The sequence below is a fragment of the Schistocerca gregaria genome, chromosome 3 (assembly GCF_023897955.1).
Source record: "Schistocerca gregaria isolate iqSchGreg1 chromosome 3, iqSchGreg1.2, whole genome shotgun sequence".
Lineage (NCBI taxonomy): Eukaryota > Metazoa > Arthropoda > Insecta > Orthoptera > Acrididae > Schistocerca > Schistocerca gregaria.
The window spans coordinates 558,995,100-559,012,367 of record NC_064922.1 but is presented as its reverse complement, the minus strand read 5'-3'; the positions used below and the strand labels follow the sequence as shown (position 1 = coordinate 559,012,367).

General features: G+C 37.5%; 1 protein-coding gene across 2 annotated transcripts in view; it reads left to right on the top strand.

The window, feature by feature from the left end:
• LOC126353910 (disks large-associated protein 5-like) overlaps positions 1 to 16,488 on the top strand; it is a 185,127-nt gene extending 168,639 nt beyond the window's left edge. Inside the window, exons 10-11 of one of the 2 annotated variants that reach the window (XM_050003140.1) lie at positions 2,101 to 2,259; positions 15,879 to 16,488. In XM_050003140.1, coding sequence (XP_049859097.1) covers positions 2,101 to 2,259; positions 15,879 to 15,928 — 209 coding nt within the window. In that variant the 3' untranslated portion in view covers positions 15,929 to 16,488. The remainder of the gene's footprint in view (positions 1 to 2,100; positions 2,260 to 15,878) is intronic. The other variant, XM_050003142.1, reaches the window with a different exon arrangement.
• Positions 16,489 to 17,268: the final 780 nt, after the last annotated feature.

The window sequence follows — 17,268 nt, the reverse complement described above, 5'->3', positions numbered from 1 at the left end:
ACTCTCTCTCCCCCTCCCTGCCCCAGCCTCCTCCTTACCACTACCCAGTAACCACTCCCATCATGCACCAGTGTTGCTGCTACTCACAGTGTGGTGCGCATATATGCGCGCACTTGTGTGTGTGTGTGTGTGTGTGTGTGTGTGTGTGTGTGTGTGTGTGTGTGTGGTCTATTGCTGACAAAGACCTTAATGGCTGAAAGCATTATTTGTGACAGTCTTTTTATTGAGCCTATCTGTGAGTCAGCATCTCCAATATAAAAAAACTCTTGAAGTTCTTGACTAACTTCTGAGTTTTACATGAGGCTCTATAAATAATCAGTCAGATGGATGTATCGTCAGAGTCTTTCGCGATGGCAAACGTGAATAAAACATTCTAGGTTTTCAAGACGCTTCAATTCGAATAAAATCCTTGAGCTTTTGATGACCATCTCCACCATCATTGTTAAGAGTTCACTGACTGCCGGGGCTGCTACTTCCTCTTTATATATACAATTTTAAACTAAAAGTGTGTTCACAACTGTATGCTGTTCCATTTTCTTCATGAATGTCAGTTCTGACAGATGATACAAAAGTTCTGTGTATGGCTTACTGTCATGTTATTGAATACTACTGCAGAATTTGTATCGAGCAAAACTTCATAATCCTAAATATTGGCAGATTTAACTATGCAGAATATTGTCATTGAAACTACTATCCTCACAGATTCAGCTGCAGGAGAAATCACTAACCAATTATCTCTACTAATTTCCCCATATTTTATAAGAAACTTCAGTTCCCAATCAAGTTTTCATTGATTGTAACAATAAACTTGTCTCATGGTCTGTGAGAGAGGGGAGGAGGAAGGGAAGGAGGAGATGAACAGCGAGGGGGGAGGGGCCGCATGCATGTGAGATTGCATGAACGACAACTTAGGTGCTAATCCTATAGCCGCAGTAAACAACCTTTTTTTCCTACATCTACAGTTATTGCCAACTTTTAATTCTTTTACTCAGTCAATTAAGATCCACTGCCAGTCAGGGGAAAAAACACTTTCATTGCAGTACACATCCTGTGTGTTCTGACAATAGTTTTCTTCACTTGTAAACTCTTCATTCAAACCCAATTTTTGGATGACAAACCCACTGTGTAATCTTTCTTTATACACAGAATGTAGGTGGCTTTACTATTACCACCTGCTTTGTGTCTTTGGGATGAAATGCTAATAATTTGCATAACTAAGCATTAGTTCTGTGCTGCAATTGCAATGGCCAGCTTTGTATATAAACAGTAACCTAAAGTATGTCTTTTTCACTCAAAACACTAACCACCTTACATATTGTTAATGTTTTTCCCCCTATTCGTTTATTTTCATGAAAAATGTCATCCAATTTGCGAATTGCTTTGTCATAGTTGTAACTGGTTGAACTGAAATGAAATGATTAGATGGCATTATTGGCCACAAGATTGTGTCATCGTGCATATGAGTTTTTCGTGAGAAATAAATTACTTGTCAACTACTGGATTACTGTTCGCTGAATTTTATTTACTGCTTCAGGAGCCTTATACACAACAGAGGGACGTTTTAGTAATTTTGAAGCATTTGCTTTCAGCCATGTGACAGTTGCCAACTACACTATAGCAAACATTTTTGCTTAATTTTTATTGTGGTACATGTAAAATAGCTTCAAGGGAGATATTAGAGATTCTGAGTCACTTATACCTCTCATTATATTTGGTAGACAGTTTCTTACTTTCTTAAAATCCACTAAGATTGGAATGCTGTTTCATCTCTAATAAATTTGAAGTTTCCTTATCCCATATTTTGTAGATTAGCTAAGTTGTAAGAAATATAACACATGAGACTGTTTGTCTTACTCTCTTTGAAAGTGTATTCTTTGACTGACAAATTTGAGACTGAATGTAATGAGTCCTAAGTTCCCTGTCTTTACCTCTGAATAGTGGAGGGAAACTCAGTTAAACCTACTTTCATAGTACAGCATGTGATGTGTAAGTTTGGTCCATAGCCATCCATCATTGAAAAATATTAACCATTTTGTACATTATGTATGTGACAAGTACATGAACTAACACCTGAGTACACCATTTTTGTTTAACTTTTAGAACCACATATTACACCACCTAGTAAGACATACAGCAAATCACCAAAGAAATCGGGTGATGTCCCTGAGGGAGACGAACAGTTTGATCTTCTGAGGAAAACACCAACATTTCTGCACAGCAGTTCTGCTACTGGAAAACTAAAGAAGATATTAAATAAAGGTATTGTACTGCTAAGCAAGCAAGTCCTGAGCTTTTTAAAATCTTTGTTTGACAGGCATTGAATTGCATGGTTTAGCAGTCTGATAGACTGAAGTATTTTAGATTAGATTCAGCTTTCATTCCACGGACCCAAAAATGAGATGATTCTCATGGCTGTGGAACAGGTTAGAAAATATAATGCAGAAATGTAAAACATTTGAATATAATATTCACTACCGTGATCATTTGTCAGGAGATTGTTGAAACATGGGAATACATTACAGTAAAGTGGAGCTGCTAATGAAACTTCCTGGTAGATTAAAACTGTGTGCCTGTGGGTTCGCAGGAGAGCTTCTGTTAACTTTGGAAGGTAGGAGACGAGATACTGACAGAAGTAAAGCTGTGAGGACGGGGCGTGAGTCGTGCTTGGGTTACTCAGTTGGTAGAGCACTTGCCCGCGAAAGGCAAAGGTCCCGAGTTCGAGTCACGGTGGGGCACACAGTTTTAATCTGCCAGGAAGTTTCATATCAGTGCACACTCCACTGCAGAGTGAAAATCTCATTCTCGAAGTGCTAATGTAGTAATGCAACTTTTAATAAATTTATTGTATACAAAAATGCCTAATCTTGACTATAGTGACCAAATACTGTCACAACCGAATATTTTTGTAAGCTGGTCTAACGACCCCTGTTAGGATACACATCTGTAGAGTAGAAGTTCCTATCAAAAAGTCTTTCGAACTCTGTTTAAAGCAGTGTTCAGAATACGGTGTTCCTTGAACAGATTTATACATGCTGTTCTTAAATTTACACTACAAACGAGTCTTATTACATGCTTATGTACGCTAAAAACTTTTGCTCGGTTTGAGTAATTACCCCAGAATATGATCCTGTATGACATAATAGAATGAAAGTATGCGAAGTTTCTACATTTATGTCTCATACATCCGAGTTCTTTCTCACTGCAAATACAGACTTGTGTAGGCACTTCAGAATTCATACAGTATGCCCTTCCCAACTGAATTTATTGTGCAGTTGTACTCCCAGAAATTTAACACTGTCAACGTTTGCCATATCTTCATGTTATTCACTTGCTGGAAGGAAATCTCTTACAGGTTCTGAAGTGCATGTAGTGCGTTGTTGCAAAATTTAATGACAGTGAATCAGCTTTGAAATGTTTATTGTCATTGAAAATTTTATTAGCAGCCATTTCTAAATCTGTATTTGACTTGCTATTTATTGCAATGTTTCTATCATCTACAAGCAAAACAAACTTAGTGTCTGGCACTGTAACAATTGAGGGGTCACTAATGTACACCAGAAAATGCAATGGACCCAAGATGGAACCTTGAGGAACACCACGTGTAATTAATTCCCAATCAGATGATGACTGATTGCTTACTGCACAGGTACCCTTTGTTTTCTGTTAGTTAGGTAAGACGAACCATTTTGTAGCACCGCCAGTGACACAATAATATTCTAATATAGTTACGAGAATGCTGTATGTCACACAGTCAGAGGCTACTGACAAGTTACATAAAATGCCAGTAGGTCTTAATTTGTTATATAATGAATTAAGTGCATTCTCACTATACATGTAAATAGCCTTCTGTGTATCAGAACCCTTAAGGAACACAAACTTTGATTTGGACGGTATATTATTTGCAGCTAGATAGTAAGAAGAAGTTGAACATGGCCTTTCCAAATATTTTTGAAAAATCCGGCAAAAGTGAAACTGTTTAATTGTTTACCAATATCTCTGTATCATCCTCCTGTAAAGTGGCTTAACTTCAGTGTATTTTAGCCACTCTGGAAATGTTCCACTCATAAGATATTGATTACACAAATAACATAAGAAAGAATTCAACTCGCATGAGCACTCTTTGATTAGCTTCATTGATACGTTGTCGTAACCACTACAATACTTTGAGTTTAAGAATTTTATGATACTACTACTTGTTTAGGCGATGTGAGTGTCATTTCCATGTTACTGAAGATATTTGTAAAGGCTGGTCTTGTTACTGAACGTGATAATCCCAAGCTGCCAGTAATAGAAACGAAGTACTTGTCAATGAGGGTGGCAACAGTACATACCCTAGTTATGAATATCTCATTTATTTTTAGAGCTATCTGTTCCTCTTCTGTTTTGGCTCCACCTTTCTTTGTTTTCTTCATATCCCATATAGTTTTTATTTTATTGTCTGATGTAATTACCTTTTCCTCTTGGTGAAGCTGTTTAGATTTATAGATTATTTGCTTAGATATTTTGCAGTGTTCTTTGTGATGCATTATAGTGCTAGCATCAGACCTTTTCCTAGATAGTAGGTGCAGGCTCCTTTTTGTCCCACATCTTTTTTGTGTGAGCCATCGTTTATTTTTAGGCTTCTGTTTGATTTTAGTTATCTTTAGGGGGAAACAAGTTTCAAAAGAGGAAGTAAATTTATTAATGAATGCTTTGTATTTTCCATTTGAGTCGGAGGTATTGTAAACATCTATCCAGTTCATGTTTTTGAGCAATCTCCGAAAACTCTGTTTTTGACTGATTTATTACCCTCCTACACTCAGCTTTAATAGATTTTTTAATCCTATAAGATTCAACATTTAACACAAGATGCTGAAAGTCATGATCATTTACTATTGGTTTTGTGATATGACTTTTTTTCCCTAGTTTTGTCTACAAAGATATTATCAATAGTTGGCTCAGAGCACTTGCATACCTTAGTTGCAAAGTTCACAGAAGGCATTGAATTGAATTGCAGTGTTACTGATTGCAATAATTGTTCACTTACAGAGCTTTCAATAAATCCACATTAAAATTTCGAGCAAACACTGTTTCCGGTTTTTTACTGTGAGATGGGACAACAGAACTTCCAGATGTTTTATGAAGAGGTTAAAGTTCCCTGAAGCTGCTCTGTATATACTTACTACTGCTAAAGGCAATTTATTTCATAATACTTTTGTTGCACAAACTTCTAAGTGCTGCTCTGAGTAAAATTTATAATATCATTATGCTTGAAGCTAAAACAGATTCTGTCAAATGTGGCAACTCGGATTCTCCATATTTTCTCTGTAAAAATAAAAAGCTAACTTGAATCCTGTAACATTTAACGTGTCTTTACCAGCAGTCACATGATGATCTGAGAAGCAGATTGTATCAATATCTTCAACATAAATAAGCAACTCTTTAAACTTACTACTTAGTCCTCGGGTATTGTGGTGCAGTAAGGATAACTGGTATTGTGTGCTAGCTGAATTACAACTGTACGAACTGAATTTCTCTCTCTATTTTTGAATACTTCCATTTTCAACTTAGGGCTTGTTTGCATGAATGGTGTATGTTAAAATTTGCTTTCTGGTTGCCTGTTTCATCAGTATGAATGTCATTTTCAGCCTGCCTCAAAACATTTCTTGTTTCTGCCCTCGCTAACCTAAAAAAATTCCGTTCTGTTGTTTGTAATTCTGGTACTTTACCACTTGTGAGAGTGCCCCTCCCATGCCCCCCCCCCCCCCCCCCCCCATACCTACGATATTTAATATTAGCCTAGGCAGTTTTCCCACCCCTTTCCTGTTGAGGTGAAGGGCATGCCTAGTATAGTCCCACCTACTGAAAGCCAAGAGGAACCACACCGGTATAAATCCTCATACCTGATCCAAACAGCCGTTCCACTCCTACCATATTTACTCGAATCTAAGCCACACCTGAAAAATGAGACTCGAAATCAAGGGGGAAAAAAATTTCCCGAATTTAAGCAGCACCTGAAATTTCAGACTCGAAATTCAAGGGGACAGAAATGTTTTAGGCCGCATCTCCAAATCGAAACAAAGTTGGTCCATCGTAATATGTGACACAATTCAGGTCAAATGAATGACGATACAGCTGCAGTAGTTCGGTTCGAGTCGTAAGCTTAGCAGTTAGGCTTTACCAGGTAGTCATTGCTATGCGTCAGGTGCTCCGTCCGTATTTATACGGGTACCCTTCCTTATCCACATGCTTCATCTGGTTTGAATTGATTGCTTATTTTTCTTTGATCTGATAAGTGCCATTCTCTTTGTTATAGGTGTTTATGTCACTCTAAGCCGAAAATGCCTTACTGTACTTTATCATACATTGTTTGTCGCATTCTGATAGTGCGTGTTTACGGCCTGTCGCCGCTCACGGCATGGCTTGCTTTTGTGCGCGCTACCGCCGCTTACAATTAAAAAAAAAAAAAATAGTTTCGTAGTTTATTACTCACACAAGATTTAAATGAGATAGTAGCAAACACGAAACAATACATGGCAAAATGCCTACAAAGCATGCCTGTGTAGCGCTACATATATTAGGCGGCAAAAGTTAGTTGTGGCGGCATCCACCAACATTTTTCAGAACTTCTGCTTGCTTTGCACTCGATTCTAAGCCGCAGGTGGTTTTTCGGCTTACAAAAACCGTAAAAAAAGTGCGGCTTAGAATCAAGTAAATACAGCAAATTAACTCTCCTAACAGAAGAGTTTAAATGAGGTCGGCCATGGCACCTTACAACAGATACAAGCCCCACACCAGTATATCTTTATACTGAAGCTATCTTTACCTGTCACCCCCAATTGAATACTTAAGACCCTGTCTACGCTATTGCCAGCTCCACCCACTTTACCCTGGTGTCTCCCTTTTGTGATATCTTTGTGAAGTGAACCTACATACTCCATCACCTGACCTGGACTCCCACTAGATTTCAAAAAACTTGTGACTTGGATCATTCGTCAACAGTTGGCCAACATCTCTAGCACGTGAACTGCTTAACAAGAAAATTTTCTTCTTCACAAATATTTCTGGCCTCTTACTTCTCAAACACTTCTTGGGAGTTTGTTGTGTCCTGTCTACTGCTACATATACTTGTGGCTCATCAGTTTCCAACTGTGGCAACAGATCAAACCTGTTTTCCACATTGATAACAAAAATGTCTGATAAACTATTGTCACTCCCACATCTCCTTTCCCTTCTCTCCCCTTAACATTTCCAGATCCTGTTTTGCTTTATCTAGTTCCACCTGCAGGGTAGCAACCTTCTCATTTTCCACTATCTTCCTATCTCTACAGCAAACCTTACACAACTGATTGTTTATTTCCCCAATTCCCATGCCACTACAGTCACCCACGTATAAGAAACTGTAACGAAACCTCGCACAACACCTGTAACTAACAATCCAATGGCAAGTCATACACTTCTCACTCGTGGCAAACAAATTTTAGCTATAATCTAAATTAGACAAGAAAAATTCCTACACTACTCAATAAATACATTAAATTTCATAGAAAGTTTAGGCCTAAAGTTTGGGCACTAATTCAGAACTTCTGGAGAAGTAGAAACAATTGAATGAGTATTGTTTATGTGATGAAACAAAAGTAAACAAAAAATTGAGTTTACAATATATGAATTATTCACTTATTACCAAACTTTTCACTTTGGCTGCTTGCTAGAGAATGAAATGGATAGCGTGTAATAATCTACTACCAACACAAACTGTACTTTGTTGAAATAATCACATAACTTAATCACAATAATGTAAACAAAATCTAGGCCAAAATTTATGACTAAGATGTTTTCTTTCTTCAAAAAATATGCAAACAGAAGTGAACCCTTCAATTGATAGTTTACAATAAGTATTAATTTACTTATTTATGATATAATATTGCCTTAATCAATGTTATTACACAGTTAACCATCTATCTTTATGGGAGCTCTGAATGCACAAAACTTGTCAACCAAAGATGTTATAAGATTACAAGCTTATCTCTTCACTAAAAGCCAAATAATCTGTTTGATGCTGTGTTACATTATCTGAGGTTTCAAGAATTCGTTAAAGATTGAAATCAGTAGCCTGCTAATACGATACTTGAATCAAAGTATTCAAAATAGCACAACTGAAAATATAATTAAAATGAATAATGGAGAAAATGGTCATTGTCGCCAGACTGCCTATAGAAAGGCATTCTTAAAGGTAAGTATTTTCTTATTAATAATACATTTTCTTTTCTAAAGGAATTATAATACTGTATATCAGCGAAGTCCATACCTTCCCAGTCAAGGACGCTGGCATGGCATTTAGAGGTGGCTGAAATTATCATCTGGCCTAAGCTTAGCAAATAACTGAAAAAAAGTAGACTAACACCTGCCTATAAATTTTAATTATACTTGCATTGTTTTGATACAGTTTTGGTCACCATGTCATGGGCATCTCCCCCTCCAGGGTTATGTTCCCTTCTCTAGATTTTCTATATGCATCCCGAATGTATTACTCTGCATTTTTGGAGAGAGGGGGGGGGGGGGGGGGGGAGGCACTGTGGTTAAAGTACTGGGTTCTTGAGCAAAATTCTAGTCCCCACCAAGGGTCTAGATTGAAGGTTTTGATGGTTGCCCCGAGGCTAGTTCTTTTCGGATGAGTTATGGTTTAGTCCTTTTGCCACCTTTTCCCAATCCAGTTTTATGCTCAATTTGCAATGATCTCAATGTAAACGGGACAATAGTCTTTCTTCCTTCCCGCTTTCTTAGGAGTTCAGTTAGTTAGTTATATTACTTGTTCCATGGATCACGAACACGATTTTTTCGTAATGATGTGGAATGTGTCAAAGTACACAAGATTCATTTATCCCAAATAATCATTGTTAGTCTTATATACGGTACAATTGTTAATGCTTACTGTATTTCTTTGGCCTATGTCTAAAAATTCATCTATGGAGTAGGAGTAGTTGTCATTCAGGAATTCCCTCAACTTACTTTTGAATGCCGGTTGGTTGTCTGTCAGACTTTTGATATTGTTTGGCAATTGACCAAAAATCTTTGTGGCAGTATAATTCACCCCCTTTTGTGCCAATGTCAAATTCAATGAACAGTAGTGAAGGTCACCCTGTCTCCTAGTATTGTAGCTGTGGACTGTGCTATTAATTCTGAAGTGATCTGGGTTACTAACAACAAATTTCATTAGGCTGTATATATATTGTGAAGCTACTGGCAATATCCCTAATTCTTTAAATAATTGTCTACAAGATGATCTTGGATGAGCCCCAGACATTATTCTGATAACATGTTTTTGTGCAATAAATACCTTCTTTCTTAGTGATGAATTGCCCCAAAAGATGATTCCGTAAGAAAGCAACGAATGAAAATATGCATGGTAAGCTAACTTACTGATGTGCTTGTCTCCAAAATTTGCAATGACACTAATAGCATAGGTAGCTGAGCTCAATCGTTTCAGTAGATTGTCAATGTGTGTCTTCCAGTTTAAATTCTGATCAATACAGACACCCAGAAATTTTGAACAATCTGCTTTAGCTAAAGATTTTCCCCCACACTCTATATTTATTTCCGGTGTTATGCCTTTCCCTGTACTGAACTGTATGTACAGTGTTTTTTCAAAGTTCAGTGAAAGTCCATTTGCGGAAAACCACCTAATAACTCTTTGAAAAATATTATTTGCATTTTCCTCAGCTGATTCTTGCTTTTTAGGCTTGATTACAGTACTTGTCATCTGCAAAGAGAACCAAGTTTGTATCTTCATGAATATAATTAGGCAAGTCATTAACATATATTAAAAACAGTAAAGGCCCCAAGACAGAACCCTGTGGTACCCCATTCTTGATACATCCCCAGTTTGAATAATCTGATGCCCTTTGCGTACTATGTGGGTTTACTGTTTCAACCTTCTGCATTCTACCAGTTAAATATGAAGTGAACCATCTATGTACTGAACCATTAATTCCATAGTACTTTAGCTTATCTAAGAGGATTTCATGATCCACACAATCACAGAAAATCCCAATTGGTGATGTTCTACTATCCAGCGCATTTAAAATTTGATCAGTGAAAGCGTGTATAGCACTATCTGTTGAAACACCTTTCTGTAAACCGAACTGACATTTTGTTAAAACGTTATTCCCACTAATGTGTAAAGTTACTCTTGAGTACATTACTGTTTCAAACACTTTTGAGAAGGATGTCGGAAGTGAAATAGGACGATAATTGTTGACGTCTGTCTTGTCACCTTTTTTATACAAGGGTTTAACTATGGCATATTTCAATCTGTCAGGAAATATTCCCTGATTCAATGAGCTATTACGTATGTGGCTAAGAACTCGACTTATCAGGTGTGGACAAGATTTTAGTATTCTATTGGAGATACCATCAGTTCCATGTGAGTTTTTATTCTTCAGTGAATTTATTATTTTCTTAATTTCAGACGGTGAGGTGGGTAGGAAGCCTTGATGTCAAGTATGAAGCAGTCTTGTGTTCTCTGTATACTTTGTTTTAGAACTTTAAATATTCTGTCTTCTGTTTTCCTTCCTGTTTCATTTTATTAATTTCTCTGCTGTATTATTAACTCCATGCACAGGAAGTGAAACTTTAATTATAACCACCCTGTAGTGTGTTATGACTGGTTGAATTCTTAGAACATCTCCATGTTGCATGCACTGAAACATAACAAGAAATTAGGCTAAACCTATAGAACAATGACAAAAAAAAGCATCTCAGACTGCCAACAGTCTTTAATAAGTCCTCAGTGAGTTGTGCTAAAGTCATGACATAAATGGTTTGGTTGTCATGTGTGGTATTAAAGAACAAATCCAAAAATGAATATAGCAAATATTGTGCCGACCAGCAGAAATACGATGAGCAGACATGGCACGCTGTGTACCGCTTACTGTCCTGACAGGGCTGCTGCACAAGAGAGGTAGTGATAGTACTTGTCTCTGTTGAATGCGATGGTCAATTGTGTGATCCTAAAGTTTTGTCATTGCTTGGAATGATTGTGATCACAGTAAACATAGGCCAAGTACTAAGTTTACGTATTTACTTTCCTCTTGTGGTAACCGTGTCTGAACACTCTACAATACGCAGAGTGTTCACCATACTTTTGCTGGTGGTCAGCAAAATCTTTAAGGTCATTGTTTCTGGATTTGATCTTGAACATTACACATGACCAGCCTTCTCTAAAAATGAAGTGCTCAGTGGTGAATTCACATTAAAAGTAATGGTGACTAATAGGTTTCTGAATTTCAGAACACAAAAAAAAGAAGAAAGAAATAGAGGGGAATAACATAAGTTCATTGTGAATCATTGATGATATGTACTACTAGATAAATATGTAAAGACTGTAACATGCATGTATGCTTCATTCTGACACCTGTTGATCTTGTGGTGAACTAGATTTACTTGTTTATCTAGTGCCACACAGTTTGTATAAACATTCACAAAAAGCTGTCGTTCTGATTTTTCTGACATTCATTTCCATATGGGCCCCAAGCACAAAGGAAATTTTTGTTGCTCTGCACTGCTCATTTGCTACCTAGGATTGACAACATAAATTAGTGTCTACATCATGTATGTAAAGCTTTATAATCACAGGTGCATTGGCAGTTTTATCTGAATCTCAAGCCATAGAAAGTGCTTAATAAAAATGATGATAACGAGAAGCACAAAGTGTTGGAATATGTAATAGTTGTGTGTGTTTGCATTTAGTATCTGTTCATTATGTTCTGATTTTGGTTTCACATTAATTACAAACTTTACAAGTTCAAAAGACTATTATAACAAGCCCACATGTGAAAATTCTGTGAATTAAAACTACTAATAAATATATTCAGAAATATTAATTAATTTTTCATAATATAAAGTGGGTACACTATTTTTCCATAGGAAGTATAGGATATTGGTACTTGTTTAAAAAACAGTTCAGACGTTTGGTTTGTCTCTAAAATTGATTTTCATGAACATCTTGTGGCAGCTCCTTCCATTCGTCTCCACCTGTAGCAGCAGATGACGAGCTGTGCCGATTGGAAACTAGCAATCAGTGAAGTGTCCGCCAGCCAAGGTACCATCGGCCCCCAGCTCCATAGCTGGTCACTTCCCCCAGACATAGAGCTTACACTACCTTGCTTTCTGAATGCCACCCTTGACAAACCATCGCTTAAGCAGTCTCTTCTTCCGCTTCAATGAGGCAACACCTCCCGGCTGTGCTCTCGGCCGCTCGCCTCCTCAACACCATGTGGCTCACATCATCGTCTGCCACTCTTTGGCGAAGTAGGCATGGATAGCAGGATTTTACATCCGTGTCGAATGTCAGTTTTTTGTCGCAGTTCGGTTAATGAGAGGAATGTACCTCATCTTCTGCACCACCATCCTGAACCACGTTCCCTCGAGGTGTTCCCATTGGCCACTGCTCTCTACAAAACCTGTTTCTGGACACCTGATATGTCCTCTGCATATCAGCACCTGGAATGCTGTGCATAATGCGATCTACAAGGTGTACAACTTTGCTTCTGCTGTTTTTTCCGCAGAATTTGAAGATTTAATGAAACACATTGGTTACACATGTATCATTCAAAGTGTTTACCATTGCTGGCCACTACTTTCTGCCATCTTTCGGGCAGAAATAATCCTGCATCGAAAAAATTGTTCATCGTTTGAAGCAGATCCATGAATCGATCCTATTTGTGACTTCTTCATGAGATCGGAAGTGTTGGTTAGCCAGGCCATGTGCCATTGACTTAAACAGGTGATAGTCAGAGGGAGCAATGTCTGGAAAATATGGTGGGTGGGGTAGGACTTCCCATTTTAACATTTCCAAATATGTTTTGGTCTCTTTTGCAACGTGGGGTCAAGCGTTGTCGTGCTGCAAAATCACTTTATCGTGCCTCTCGCCGTATTGCAGCCGTTCGTCTTTTAATGCTCTGTTCAAACACATTAATTGCATTCGATAATGAGCACTTGTGATTGTTTCACTTGGTTTTAACACCTCATAGTACATGATGCTGAGCTGGTCCCATCAAATGCAGAGCATGATCTTGGAGCTGTGACTATTCGGCTTGTCCATCGACGTGGAAGCACAGTCGGGATATCCCCATGACTTTTTGCGTTTAGGGTTATCATAATCAACCCATTTTTCGTCCCCAGTCACAAGGTGTTGCAGAAATCCCTTCCTTTTTTGCCCCTGAAGCAACTGTTCACAAACACATAAATCCTGTCCAATGTCTCTTGGTTTCAGCTCACAAGGGACTCAAGTTCCTTCTTTCTGAATTATGCCCATAGACTTGAGATGTCACTTCCACCAATTCTTTTCATGCGAGTCTTCACTCACTAATGTCTCCAATTTTGCATCTTCAAAAACATTCTTTCTTCCACCACTGTGCTAGTCTACAACTCTAAAATCACTGTTCCTGAAGCATTGAAACCACTCACGACACGTTCTTTCACTAATAGTGTTCTTACCATACGTACTTGAGAGCATTCCATGAGACTCAGCTGCTGTCTTCTTCATATTGAAACAAAACAGTAACACCTCCGGCAAATTATGAGAATTATGCTCGTAAACTGACATTTTCAATCAAGAACAACCTTATGATGCAGACACAAGTCGACTAATGTTTGAAAGAGGTTATGTTGACCAAGGTCCAAGCTAACTGCCTGACATCTGCGATCTGTTTCTTTTTACCGCTTCTTACCTTTGTCGCCACCTATCGGCAAGTGGTGTAAGCAAAGCTATACACCTTGTAAACAGTGCAGTGAATTGCAGTATTTGCCAGGAGTAAAAGCTGGATTTATTACCATTCTATTCCCAGCCAGTTTGGCGCCCCTTTACTGCCAAGCACGCCATTGAAGTGAGTTTTCCCATGCCACCAGACGATGTCGTGTGTGCCATTCACAGTCCCGCTTTGTTCAAAGACTCCACCATGGCTGGGGACCCCCTTAATTAAGAGGTAGTAACCTGTTGATGTTTACTGTATTTGTTAGCTTTTAGGAATTATATCTCCAAACCAGCTCACATGGCTCTTCCAGCACTCCCTGTTATTTATTGTTATCTTTGTTAATTAGCACTCCCCTATAGGCATGAATGCTCCTAAATCGTTCCTTTAATCTATGTTTCTCAAAATTTGTTCCTGTGCATTGAACCCTTGTGATTCTCAGTGCCTCAGTTAAATCTATATGCGTAATAGTGTGCTTCCAGGTGTTCTGTCAAGTTGGTTTCAATTTTTTCACAATATTTGGTTGACCGACCCAGCAGTCTTCTTTAGGTGCTAAGCGTTTTGCTGTTGTGTGTAGTCACTGCCTGAAATCCAATGAGACAGTGAACTATGTTAGTCTCGCACCACTATTTATAGTGGAGTTCAGTTCCCAATGCTCACTACGCCCTTTGATGCTCTTTTTGTTTTTCAGAGCTCACACTGATGTTCTGTGAAATTGAAACACTCAGCTTGTGGTACCCAGTGAGATTTTAATAAATTGAGAGCCCTCCATCCCTGTTTAATAGATTTTCTGACATACTTATTTCAATACACTCCTTAATTATGCTATCCTAGAATCTTATCATTTGCAATGTGGTACTGGTCTCATCGTATTTCAGTTCATGAGTATATCCAAGGCAGTAGTCGGTGACAGCTATCTGCGTGGTTTTTGATGTTCCTTGAATTTCTCCTTGGTTATTGTTGCTTCTGCACCATGTAAGAAATTCACATTCGCATGCAGTCAAGTACACACCAGCTTTCAGAGACCTAGATAGTCTTCAACATTGAACAGAATACTTTTTATCTTAGTTGAACAGAATGAAACAAGCTGAATACCGTGTTTTCATAGCAGACTGTCACTCTTACTGATATTGGGCCAGCATAGGCTAGATAAGCTATTTTTTGCTTCTCTTCCTCAATCTCTCTACCTCATTCCCAGGCATTCTTGGGTTTTGATTGCATCACCCTTTTAATTTGATGGTCAAGGTACCCATTCCTTCGGAACACTATTCATAGCTGTTGTAATTCTTCTCTGAGGCTGTCCTTAGATGGAAGTGTTTGAGCTCTTTAAACCAGAGTCTGAAGAAATATGCCAGGTCGCTTATAAAAATATTGTGCATGCAATGGAAACAAGTCAGCAGAACACTCAGAAATACACGATTAATGAGTCACACCCAGAAAACCTGAGAAATCAAGTCTATATACTTCCTAGTTCTCACCATCACTTTGTTAAATAATCCTAAAGTCACTATCTGTATCTGACTTCATATTCTTGCAGTTTGTTGCCTTTGTAAACCAAATTTTAGTTTTAAAAAAATTCAAACTTTTTATTCATTCAGTGGATCCCTTAAAGGAAGGGTGTTGTGAAAAAGTCAATATATACATCATCAAAAGAGAAGCAACACTTACAAACTTTAGCTGCATTCTTTATTAACAATAAACTGTCAATATATTGCTTAATACTATTTGTATTTATGCCAGCTGAATTAAATCAGAATTAAAGCTCTGATGTTGACAGAAGCTCCTTCTTGCTTTTATTGCTGTGCTTCAATTTTTGAGATTATAGACAACAATATGCATTAATGCTTCCGGACTCAGCTTGTAAGTCTCAAGGCTTTTGTTACACTGATTGTACTCTCTGTAAAGTAAATTTGAAAGCTGAGGCCAGATTTTGTGACAGAGAATTATCAATGCCCATCCAATTTAGTTGGTTATTAAAATGCTTTATGACAACTAGTTTGATTTCAGGGTGAGAGATATGAAATATTTTGTTGGAAATGCAGCTGAAGGGTTTTGTGTGTGGGGGGGGGGGGGGGGATGGGTTTGTGGGGGTTCGAGTGCGTGCAGCTTTATGTTTTCTTAATGTTACTCTTTGTACCTCTGTTTCAGAAACACCTCGTAGCAGAAGGCAGCAACGTGTTATTGGTTCTCCAAAATGAAGATGTTAAATTTTACAACATTGACTGACATTGAGTTTATATCAAATGTCTTTATTTTAAGTAATTTCACATTTGTATGCTGAGATTTGTATCTTGTTCATATGTTTGTAAAACTGAACTTTCATGTAATGGTACCTGTTCTGTATTTTGTGACAGGTGTGAGTATTTTGTAAATAGCCATTCTAAGAATCAGTGACCACATGTTGCTACTAAGATTATAAACTTATGGTTAATCTATCAAAGAGCAGCAACTGAGATAAATTTTTAATTATTGCTTGATTTTATTTTGATGTATATTATTTTCAGTTCTGAATTCAATATCTTATTTTTGTACTGTTTAAGCATTCTGTAGTGAACATAGGAAAAGTCCAAATGTTATAATCTGCAGTGGACCACAGTTATTCAGAATTTTTATGTATTCATTTAGTGGAAATATTGTTCACATTGTTGCATGATTTTACATCTACTGTGGAACATGTTATTTGTACATCACTGAAATGGATCTGATTAAAAATTATATATGCATGTAAAAAAATATCAATTATACTGATTACTTTACACTTAATACTGCACTATAGTACAGAAATCATGTTAAGTTTGAACTATGATCTGGTTTAACATGCTTTCCTCTTTTTCTTTCACCAAGCGTGAAGATGGATCTGAACTGAATAGAGAAAATGACTTTCCTTTATGATATTTTGTTTCTAGATTCCAGCATAATTTGATACGAGCTTGATAATAATGTTACAAACATCAGTAAAATTAGTCTACAAACAGTGTAGGAAAAGATAGATTGCTATTAGTGTAAAGATGGACGTTAAGTTGCAGACAGGCGCAATTAAGACACACATAAGCATTCTGACCGAGCTGCCGGAGTTGGTGGTCACATGTGCATGAGGTGTGCATCCTTTTGTGAATGATTTGTGTGTGTGTTTCTCTTTTTCTAATGAAGGCTGTGGCCAAAAGCTTACGTGTAAGTGTCTTTTAGTTGTGTGCCTGTCTGCAGCATGACGTGTCATCTTTATGGTAAGCAGCAATCTATCTTTTTCTACATTGTTGATATTCATACCTGGAGTTTCCATTGTTTATTAAAATTAGTCTCAAATATGTCGTGTAATATGCAACTAATTTATCAATATGCTACCCCTGAAATGTTAGTTACTTTACAGCAAATGTGGTTTTGCTTTATAGTAATATGTTAAGTGTGCGAGCATTCATTCTCTAATTAACATCATATGAGGATGTTGAGCATCTTACTGTTCTCATTTTAGATATGAGGATAACTCAAATTACATAGTTACTCCGTTTGAAGTGCTGGCAGTGTAGAGCAAGTTGGTGTG